This window comes from Haliotis asinina, chromosome 16 (assembly GCF_037392515.1).
Source record: "Haliotis asinina isolate JCU_RB_2024 chromosome 16, JCU_Hal_asi_v2, whole genome shotgun sequence".
Classification (NCBI taxonomy): domain Eukaryota; kingdom Metazoa; phylum Mollusca; class Gastropoda; order Lepetellida; family Haliotidae; genus Haliotis; species Haliotis asinina.
The window spans coordinates 38995221-39007629 of NC_090295.1; the positions used below are offsets into that span (position 1 = coordinate 38995221).

The window sequence follows — 12409 nt, forward strand, 5'->3', positions numbered from 1 at the left end:
AGGGTATATTAGTTCTGGATCTGTGAACAGGTTAGATTTAGGTGTTCTGATAGTTTCAGTTCATGAACCACATAGTTTCTTGTCCTTTCTGCTGTGCTAAAGCCTTAAATGAATAGTGATTAGGATTAGCAGAGGATATTTATCTAGCGCACATATCCTTGCAACTAGTGCTTGCACAAGGTACCGGTATTTGTTTCCCTCGATCACTGGATGTCAGCATTAATGTCATATTACCAATGTCAGCCTCCTTTTTTGTGGCTGTCTCATCCCAACGAGGTACCCATTCATAACTAGGTGGACTGGGACACATAGTCACAGTACTCTGTCCATGTTTGCTGCACGTTGCTGTACCCGCAACTAGATGTATGTGCATATTTATGTGGCAACCATCCAGTCATATACCAATGGATTAATGGGTTCTGTTAAGTGCACATGGTTGTGTACTGTACACTACATAGGGCTGGGTGATATAATTGGTTTATCAGTATTTACCTGTTCAGACATGAAAATGGTATGTATTGCAATATGCTGATCAAAAACCTGTACATTGACATGAATTCAGATTACTTTGTACCACTTGTTTTTTCCATGGTGTAGTGATAACGATGCTGAAAATGTTGATGATTGTGGCAATGGGTGAGTGAGTGAGTGAGTTTAGTTTTACGCCGCACTCAGCAATATTACAGCTATATGGCGGCGGTCTGTAAATAACTGAGTCTGGACCAGACAATCCAGTGATCAACAACATGAGCATCGATCTGCGCAATTGGGAACCGATGACATGCGTCAACCAAGTCAGCGAGTCTGACCACCCGATCCCGTTAGTCGCCTCTTACGACAAGCTGAGTCGCCTTTTATGGCAAGCATGGGTTGCTGAAGGCCTATTCTACCCCGGGACCTTCACGGTTCTTGTGGCAATGGGAATGATGGTGGTGAAAAGTACATTTAACTGGATTGTTAAGTATGGTTTGAAGTTGTCTTCTTAATTTTTGTTTAAGTATTTTGCAATGTTTTGGAGGTGAATGTTTTAACTATTTATTCATTACTGACCAGTGATTTCTGATATGTCCTGACAAGGCCAAGTTGTTGTCTAATATCTCTTGGCTCTTTTTGAGAGCAGAGAAAATAGTACAAACCAGTAACCCCTGTGTTAGTGTCAAATTGTTCTTTTTCTTCCTTCATTTGTGCCAGATGTGATTTACGCTTCTTTTTTGTCACGATTAAAAGTTGTTACTAAAGCTTAATCAAGCATAGTGTGTATTTTGTTTTTGCCATATAAATCAAGCATTAACTTGATTATAAGTATTTTGTTTTGTATAAAAACAGCTCTTGCCATATACTACAATACATATGACAATATATACTTTTGCATCGCAATATGAAAATTCTCTGCAATACCCATCCCTATAAATGAAGCAAGTCCAGATTTCCTCAGGTTCATTAGTTCTGAATCTCCCATCTCACTGGAGCTCCTTTTCGACTTTACAGGAACTGTTAGTTTCTATGAAAATCATAAGCATTAGTCTTTCAGAGACCGGGTCATGATTCCTGCCTGGCCAACATTACTGCCCTGCTATGCTGAGGAAACCAGGGCAGATTGGATGAGGTCATGGCCATCAGGTAAATTGATCCTGATGCTGAAGCCCACTAAATCTCTGACCCATAAGTAGCCTTCTGATCTGGCACCAGTTGTCAGTAATGGCCATCTTTATAGATGACAGTAATGTTCTCCTAGCTCCCTTGATCCTGTTTAAAGGGGGACAGATCTTGTTAAGGGGGATACCTCCTGCAGCCTCCACTGCTTCATGTCTTCTTCAATCTGATTGGACAGTTTAGGCCAGATCAGTTCAGCAAGTTATAAGCTAATTCCACCTATCCATGGCCAACTAACTGCAGCAGATACAGTTAAATGGGACTGTGCTCAGGCAAACTGCCATTTAAACATGTTTCATTCAAACCTCTACACCCTCATAGGAGACTCACCCTAGCTCATCTCATGTTATCTAAGAACCATACTGTTTTCCCTTCTGCCTGGCCCTGTCTGCACTGTAATTGCCCAAAATAAAGCAATTCTACTCTCTCACATTTTCTAAGATCATGTGATATCTCCCAGTTAACTGAGGCTCCTGTTGAATGTAAATGCAGCCATTTGTTTCTGTCAAAACTATGCGTTTACCAGGCAACGTTTTTTGTCTAATCGCTACCCATCCCTAACTAATGGGATGGCTGTCTCCAGTGAATTTGTAAGTTCTAAGAATCACAGAAATTTGGCAATCTGGAATTAGCTGTAAATCGGCCTGGAAATTACACAAAGTATATTCTAGTGTCAGTATGAGTAGAAGACAAAATCGTCAGCAGAGTATAGTTAGAGTAGATGTCTCACACCCCCATCAAATTACTTGGCCTGCTCCATTGGGGTCCTGTGGCCCAGTGATCTCAGATACCAGGCGATCTGAACTCTGTGAGAATTAGGTGATGTGGCTTGTAATTGGGTTGTAATTATGCGATGTAGCAGCACGCCTGTTGTTTTATGCATATTATCCCTGCAGGCAATGTGTACAACAATTAACAGTGACAATGTGTCTATTTCACACGTCCTACGCTATTGATTGCACGCATCATGGGAATTGGATGCCAATTCCACCTGTTTAGAATGGTTTTGGCTGGAAACTATAACTGAAGACAAATACTGTTCTATGAGTATCTCTCAACAGTAGCAATTCATATGTTTTAACTGGTTAGTATAATTAAACCATGGAAAGCATGTACAGTTTCTACTTGATGACCTGCAATTATATAGTACTGAACTAGGCAAGTGTAGACTAACGCTAAAACATTCGAGAATATATATAATTTTGACAATGGTGAGAGGTCATGTGGTGAGTGAGTGAGTGAGTGAGTGAGTGAGTGATTGGGTGGTTTTGAGAGTGGGATTGAGTGGGTGGATTCTTGAGTGAGTGAGTGAGTGAGTGAGTGAGTGAGTGAGTGAGTGAGTTAGTGAGTTATTCCTACCAGTGACAACATGAACATTCTTCTCTAGGAATTATGACACACAACTGAGCCAAGACCACTGTGAACAGTACTTAAGTTTGTCTTCATTACCAGAAGGCATTAGTCCTGTTAAACATCAGTGTAGTCACTGAGACTCAGTGTATCCCAGACCTATCACAGTGTCCTACTTTGGTACAACAACCAGTATAGGTACTGAGAGGGCGCTGACACAGCAGGGATATAATCACCATATCATGCCAAGTAGTTGATGCACTGCTCGTAATATCACAAGCCATTTAAATGTCACTATGTTTAAAAGTCTTTGAAAGGACACAGCATTAATCTGAAATGCTTTTAAAGGGCCATTATATCCAGCTGGCTTCTTTACAGAAACTATTTAGACATACAACACCCACTAAAAGTGTCTGTAAAGGAATGATATTTTGTTTTTCTATCGTTATGGTGATACTGGGTGAGAGTCAGTTTTAACACCTGTTTGAATAGTACTTGAGACAATGATAGGACACACATAGTTAGAGAAGGCCAAGTCACTGTGCTTCAGAATAGTAGTTCAGAGTTGTCTCCTCTTGTCATGAGAAAACTGCGATCACAGGTTCCAGCCCTGGCTGACTATTCTCAAAACATTTATAGCCGTACAAACTTCTTAAAACCATTTTTGACACACTGGCTGTGATCAAAGTTAAGAATTCTTAGGGTTACGAACACCACTGGAATAAGGGTCCAGGTACTACCTTGAATGTGGTTATAGGTGTTACCATCAGTTTCAAAAGCTTTAAGGAGTAGTGATGTCCATTATCTGCATCTAATCAAGCTCATCATATGATACAACTGAAACACAATAGTTCCTCTATAAGTTACGAGGATCTGTTACACAAGGCAGTCTGGAACTGGCATGATAGTCAGAATTCTGAGCGTTTTAATATTCTGGGTGGTTAATATTAACATTTTTTAGCAAATTTATTGTTCTCTACATTTAGAAGAAATTCATTATATCCCATCAGTGTCTATTGGAATGTATGACCCAGACTAGATTATATATAGACGGCTGCCATATAGCTGGAATACTGCTTAGTGTGGCATTAAACAACTAACAAACATGGAAGCATACAGATCAATTGGTCAGGCATTAAATAAGTGTATTTGAGCAGAGATGTCTGGGTAAGGGCATCATATACTGAACAGCAAAAATATGCAGCTCTGGTTTATTGTCCAATTTTTATGTAGAAGACATGAACGCTTACCTTTAAGAGATTTTATTTTTTCAAAACTTGAGTTACTTTTGCTGTTAAGTATATAAACAGAATTGACATCTACCATCAAGTAAACCAGAAATTTTGTTTCTGCTAGAAACAAAAACATTTTCAAAATTAATCACAGTAAATGATTACTTGCTATTTTTTATCTACTGTAGTGAAGACTGAGCTCACAATTTACAAGATGTAGTCCAACCAAGTATTTATGACCTTTAACTATTTTATTCAGTATATTATGTTTTATAAAGTTGCAAGTTGATATACACCCATCTGCAGTACTCAAAAGATTGATATATGCTCATATTCAACACTCAAATACTTCAGCTATAATTGCTGCATTGGAAACAACAGTTTGGTTGAAACACGATGCCACATGACTTTTCCATGCAGTTGACAAGATACATGTAGCAACAACAGCTGTTTTCACAGATATCTGGTGCATGCTACTGTCAATAGGTATGTTGGTTACAGCATAGTTCATTCTGAGGCATCAGCCTCTCAGATTGATCAATAGCTAATCATGTAATCATGTGCTTTGTCCATACAGTAAACGTATGTCTACTGACAAACAAACAGTGGTTCTGGAAAACGAGACCTGTGAAGCTCCAGGCTAGAATTGATCTTAGAGGCGTCTAACAAGAGCGGGTGGTCAGGCTTGCTGATTGGGTTGACAGGTGTCATCCCAATTGCATCGATCAATGTTCATGCTGTTGATCCCTGGACTGTCTGGTCCTGACTTGATTATTTACAGACCGCCACCATACAGCTGGAATATTGCTGAGTATAGTGTAAAACCCAACTCAACTCAACTCACTCACTCACTCCAGCAAACGATGCTCTTATCTCCCTGTTCGACTGGGTCACAATGGCTAACTGAATCAGCAGAGCCAACAATGATTCTATCTTCCATAACATGTAGTGTATAATTAAGTACTGAACATGCTCTAGTTACCCATGCAAGACTTACATCAGCTGATCCCTGCATGCTCTCCTGATCATGCCTTTCCTACACATGCCAGGAGTCCCAACATGGATTCTGTCTCAGCCAATCAGTGAATTAAACATTCATGACCTCCATTCTTAGCATCTCGAGATACACTGTTATTATCTGTGTTTGTTTTAGTAACTTTTAAGATGGTGAAGTTGAGTATTCAGTGCTTGTTTCTTTATTTGTACACTTCATAACTCTAAATTTCTTGTCTTTGTTACACAAATACATTGTTTTCCACAATGATGAAGTTGAAAGTTCCTGCAGTGTTTTTGTGTCGCTTTATTTGTAATTCCTAGCTCTTTATTATTCAAATACAATGTTTGTTGCTGAGAATCACATTGTTCCAATATTTGTATAAATAGTATATGTGGTAAAGCTGGAACATTGACAGAAAACGTCAAACAATTATCACTAACAATGTAAACAATCCCTTCACTTGAGTAAGTAGAAACGTTCAACATGCAGACTCACAGAGTGATTGATCAATACAAGACAAACTGGAACAGCTTCACATGTGCACAAACTATCAACAATCACTATCTCACATAATATGATAAAGATTCCTTTCACTGCAGTCTTCTGACAATCCACACTAGTCATGACTGAAGGTAACGAAAGATACAACACAGTTTTATGCTACCATGAATCATAAACAGATAATAACATGTTATGTTTTGAATTAGATTTTCCTCGTAAATGGTAGAGATCAACAAGATCAGTATGTGTGTATATATATATGTGTGTGTTTGTGGAGTCAAACAGTGTTCTTGCAGAAAACAATGTGTGAAGTCAATTGCAATTTCTGTTTTCCCCCACCGTGATATTGCTGGAACTCTACTAAGCGGCATAAAACCCAACTCACTCACTCACTCTTGCAGAGGCTTACCAGTACAGCGAAATCATAAATGACATCACTGTAATGCCAGTTGGAGCCTCTCTGTAATCTGTTACGTGGTATTCTTGTACATGTAAAATTATGAATTCAAGTGCACTATTCATATAGCAATGTGTACACTGCAATTTTCTTAATCTACATAGTTCATGTGTCATTCTATATACCTTCCGAATATCAACCTTTGTTTTCATTTTCCTGAATAATAGCTTGACCAATTTCTAAATCAATCATTTGTGAATTTGTGAAAACCTGATGAAACTGTATTGAATACTCCACAACACAGAGAGAACACACAGATTTAATTTGCTTCCTATAGTCTGTGTGAGTGCAAAAGGATTATTGCCATTTTGAATAATATTAAACATAGCAGGTTATAGATATACATAACTCCACAACACTTATGAGCCTGGAGCAGACAAACCAAACACAGGATGTAAACCCAGTTTAAAATGCTGACACAAAGTCAGATCCAACGCTTGCAACCTGGACCTCTTTTCACTAAGGTTAACCTTAACTCTTTAACATTGAACTAAAGTTACCTGGCTTGCAATTGCCTTAGTGCTTTGAGAAAGAAGGCTGTGGTCAAAAGCACCACCCTGAGTGCTGAAGATGACATTGAAATGAATGAAGCAAGTTTAATGCCCTTTGCAAAATAGCTACATTTATATCCTACTGTGTGCACTTAATTTGGAGGTAAGCCAGAAAAGGTTAAGCTTGTTTACTACTTTGGTGAAGCCCACGAGTTCAGCAATGGTGCTGACACACTGCAAGTGACTGAGTGAGTGAGCATGGTTTTATCACAAATGGGCTTCACACATTGTACCCATGTGGGGAATCAAACCCAGGTCTAGGGTGTGTCCAATGCTTTAACCACTAGGCTACCGCCCTCTCAGACTACAAGAGACTGAAGCCAAGAGAAAAAAGGCAAGACATAATTAACTCGACTTCCAACTAATACATCACTTAGACCCTTCAGTTGTTACCTGTACACAAACTCACAAGTTGATTTCCCGAAGGTGCTCATCTATACGGTTCATCTATAAACTGTGTTGATAATGCCCAACAAGCAACTACAGTTGTCATAGTCGGCACAGTAGCCTCATAACATGTACAGGTGAAGCGGTCATCAAAAATACCAGTCTTATTGATTATTCATACAAACCCATCTCAGACAATCCAACTGTTGATTGAAGGAATAACTGCTATTAATGTAGAGCCTGGAAACATCATGCACTAACAACACTGACTTATGGATTGAAGTAATCGAACAATGAAAAGGATCAGAATGAAATACTTCAGTACCTGTAGTGTGGCCTGGCCATGGTGTGTGGTCACACCAATTTCCTGTGGTCAGTGGTTGGTTAATTAGTATCCTGACTCAGAGACATGGGCTGTTGGGAGTTTGTCTTGTCCTTGCGTCGTAGGAAACAATCTACCAGATTCACAGCTGTGGTTGTGGAATGTCACTTGGTAGGAGTGTCATACCTACATCAGTCTACCGTCTACATGGCACCAGTCTACAGTAGTTTCTTCTGCCAAGCTTCGTTACCAATCACTTGTCTACACTCCTGATCACAGCTACACTTCCAATAACTTGTGTCTGAACACCTCAGAGTAACACACCTCATACAGCTCTGCATGCAAACAGCACACTGCCAACAATAGCTTCCAGCTTCTCAAAATACTTTCCCACCCTCCGAATAAAGCTTTCGCCGAGTTTACACAGTGAGGTAAGCAGTGCAGGGACAGCAACAGCGACGACGACCACCCTCACAACCTCCTCAACACAACCGGCCTCCTGTCCAGCTCGCCCCAACTGCTGCTACTGCAAGTAGACAGCTCACAGATCCATATGCACCACTGTCAATACCAGCCTTGCACATCACAGTCCTCTACACAGGCCACGCACGCACAGAGGCCAGCCCGATCCATAACACTAGAGTAGCCTGCTGCCGTGGTCACTGCTAGATTCACCACAGGGTGAGAGTACAGCTACACAGCATACACAGCGCCTCCTGTTGTCAGTACCACACTCGCAGACCAATTGGCACTGGTCACACTCAACGCTGTCAGCCAACACGGCCACCTCGATGAGTTCACAGTAATAAACAGTAAAGAGCACCTCCAGTTGTTTGTACTAACCTCAAAGGAGCAATGTGTCAGTCTCCACACTCAAGTTCCACCGAAGTGTTGAGTTGAATGTACAGAGTACCTCTGCATCTGTCCCTACTACAATAGGATGAACTAAATAGCCCTCCACACACAACACAGATCCAAAGCTTCACCCTGGAGCAGTACACACTATAATGTACAGTGTACAGCCATACATCTGAGCATACAGCAACTGGTACCGTAGACTGATCAGTGTGGTATACTCTCCTTCTAATTCTATTTCCAGCCACTGGGGCAGATGTGAAGAGTTTTTATGTGTACTTTACTGTGTGGTGTGTTTTCAAACAAGCCTTCCCCACACTTAAGGATCAATGTTAGTTATATCTCAACAACCTTGATGCTCCAGTACAAGGACCAAGCAGCTCATTACCAAGAAGACAGTTCTTGAGTAAGTTTAGTTTTAAGCCACACTCAGCAATATTCCAGCTATGTGGCAGCCAAGAGGATAGAGTAGACATAGGTTAACATAATCAACAAATTAATTACAGTCATGTCTCGTTAATGTGACATTGTCCATTGCACAGTAGGATTAACGAAGATGTTAGACTAAATAATAGACATTAAATTACATTTATTTAATCTGTTACCAACAAAAGCGTGGGTCAAAGCTGACTGTCAGATAAATGGAGGTTGGATTAACAAGACTTGACTGTACTTGTTCTATAGATTTACTAATCAATATACAAACTATGCAAGACGCTAAATCGCATCTACTTAAATGAAAGATATAATAATATTCCAGCTACGTGGTCTGCAAACTATTAATTCTGGACCAGATAAACCAGTGATTATCATCATGAATACTGTATAACACTCTCAGGTAACAATTCAAGTAGGTATTTGGCATATGATGAGAGCATCAGCCAAATCAGCTAGATACCTCTTACAGCACACATGGGTAGACTAACACTTAATCTCTCTGAATCTATATAGTTTTGATAGTATCAAACAAACCCATATAAACTGAAAAGGAGCCCCGGTATTCAGATGAAATCTAGATTTGCTTCATTTAAAGCTTTAACAATACAGACAGGGCTTCGCAGTCAGAAAATAATATGGTTCAGGGACTCTGAATGAGTGAGTTTAGTTTTATGCCGCTTTTAGCAATGTTCCAGCAATATCACAGAGGGGGACACCAGAAAATGGGCTTTGGCGACGTGACAAGCAAATGATTTAACCACTGGGCTACCCCACCGCTCCCCAGGGACTGTAAGACAAAGTACATGCAATGGTTGCTGGTGATCAGTTGTTAACATGAATCTTCTCCGAACATGTTCTCAAGTGAGTACTTGTCAGTCACAGGACTCAGGACTATACACAGAAACAGATGAGATTGGGCTTGAAAGGCAAAAGAAGTGAAAAATATGTATTGACCATTGAAAATCATTGATGACACCAGGTGTTCAAAAGTACTGACAGCATGTGGCTAATGAAGAGCACTACAGACAGCCTCATTAGCTGAAGTGTATTCATGTGATTATCACTACTCAACTACATCTACATCCACGTTATTGATGGTGAGATGGCTTGCCCTTTTAATTCCTGCCATAACCTTTAATAGACACTACACGAAAAATACCAAACATCCATCAAAGCTTTTGGTCTGAAATGCCATATCCAGCTGCTTCCAATAAAACTGGAGACTTTATCACCAACGCTGGAGGAAAAACTTTGCAGATTCCTTCATAAATGCCATGAAGGTTTTCAAATTTGTCCTTTCTGAAACACTTAACATGATTCCACTGGGGAAATTATGTTGGTTTCATTCCAAAAAGGATGTGATGTCTTTGTTTGTGTGTCTCTTCATGTTGTTACACGTTTTTAGTGACAGCAACTTTTACATAACAGGACAACTGAAATTAGTACAAGCATAGCACTTTCTCAGAATCATCCTGACAACCCCCTCAACATCAACATTGACCTCACCATTATCTTCAACATCACATCAACCTCAACAACACTATCAACTTCAACATCACCGTCATCCTCAACAACCTCATCAACCTCAACAGTACCATCAACCTAAACAGTACCATGAACCACACCATCAACCTCAACCTCAACACCATCAACTTCAACAACTTCATCAACTTCAGCAACACCATCAACTTCAATAACCTCATCAACTTCAAAAACACCATCAACCTCAACCTCATTACCATCAACTCCAACAACCTCATCAACTTCAACACCACCATCAACCTCAAAAACACTGTCAACCTCAGCAGCAGCATCAACCCCTAGACACCCATAAACGTCAGCAACACCATAAACCTCAACAACCTTTACATCACCAACCTCAACATGACCACAAACTTCAACAAGACCACAAACCTCATCATTGCCAACAATCCCATGAATCCTGTTCATCTCATCCAACCCTATCAAACTCACTGCTTATGACCAGCATCAAAAGTTTACCCAGAATCCCACAGGCCATTTGGGGACAGGTTCTTACCCAGAATGTTGCACGGTTGCACATGACCTGTTCTTACCCAGAATCCCAAGGGCCATTTGGGAACCTGTTCTTACCCAGAATCCCACTGGCCATTTGTTGACCTGTTCTTATCCAGAATCCAAAAGGTCATTTGGGCACCCAGAATCCCATGGGCTTATGGAATGTTACCATCATTCAGATACAGGTTATGACATCATTGACTCCCCTGCAGTGATTCATGTAGCAGAACATAAACAGCAGAGACACATGGGCAGGAAAGCCACATTTGCCTGTCATGGTAGCTATCAGACCAGCACAAACATTTCTTGTGACATGCTTCAGCCCATCTTTCACTTTTACAGGTTTGACCTACCAGAGACCCAAGCAACAATGGAAAATATATTATACAAGATTTGAGTGACAGCTCCATCCTCAAGGAATTAGAAAACTAGAAATATAAAGTACAGTAACTGCTGGCCTTTTAAATAAATGATCAAATGTATCATTCTTTGTGTAACCATTGTGAACATACTATAAAGAGAAGTCAGCCTCAGAGTGAGTGAGTGAGTGAGTGAGTTGTCTCTGAACAGTATTCAACAGTATTTGAAGTTATATGACACATTGTGTTTCTCTAACATTGGAGAAAAGCCTGAAGCGAAGCAGTCCTAACACATGCACCACTACGGTGAAACCTAAGACACACTGTGTAGACATACAGAAACAACAAACAGAAACAACCAGGATGAACAAACAAACAAACAAACAATCAGGATGGACAAAAAGGAAACAGAGAGAACATACAGAAACAATCAGGATGAATAAACAGAAACAATGAAGATGAACAGACACAATTTGGATGAACAAACAATAAACAGGATGATCAAACAGAAACAATCAAAACTATAATGATGAACAAACAGAAATGATCAGGATAATCAACAGTCAGGATGAACAAAAAGAAACAATCACAGTAAACAAACAGAAACAATCTGGATGAAAAAATATCTGAAACAATCAGGATGGACAAACAAACTGAAACAATGAGGATGAACAAACAGGAACATTCAATTTGAACAAACAATCAGGACAAACAAAAACAATCATAATGGACAAAAAGGTCAACAATCAGGTTGGACAAATGGAAGCAATCAGGATGAACAAACAGGAACATCCAGTTTCAACAAGCAGTCAGGACAAACAAACAGAAAAAAATCAAGATGGACAAATAGGACGAAGAAACTGACACAAGCACATCAAAACAGGATTCAACATACAATGACAGATTTCGTTAATCAAGGATGCACCTTACAGGACTATGCCACCTTCGGCATCTGTTAAGCTTATGCACACATAATAAACATATATATTTGCCTGAAATATTAAACATACTCATTACACTAAAGTACCACAATGGCCAATACATTCTATCCTAAACACATACAGCCACAGATATTAATTTCATTTCTATATCAACCCACGGACAGACAAACATAAGAAAAAAGCACTAATCTGTGATCTAAATAATATATTGTGAAATGTATTCTATTAATAATACATAGTCTGCAGAGCTTTGATAAAACCTTATTTTTTTCATGTTATTGATTTAAGATAAGGAAATTCAATCCAATACCAACTTATTAAAACTGATA

At 39.6% G+C, this 12409-nt stretch overlaps 1 protein-coding gene across 13 annotated transcripts in view; it reads right to left on the reverse strand.

Moving 5' to 3' along the window:
• Positions 1-12409, reverse strand: part of LOC137267857 (voltage-gated potassium channel subunit beta-2-like) — a 138313-nt gene that overhangs the window by 73326 nt on the left and 52578 nt on the right. For 3 of the 13 annotated variants that reach the window (XM_067802295.1, XM_067802291.1, XM_067802285.1), the window contains exon 1: positions 7454-8041. The exons of 9 other annotated variants lie outside the window; for them this stretch is intronic. In XM_067802295.1, coding sequence (XP_067658396.1) covers positions 7454-7473 — 20 coding nt within the window. In that variant the 5' untranslated portion in view covers positions 7474-8041. Of the gene's footprint in view, positions 1-7453; positions 8116-12409 lie in introns of those variants that run through there. One more of the 13 variants, XM_067802294.1, reaches the window with a different exon arrangement.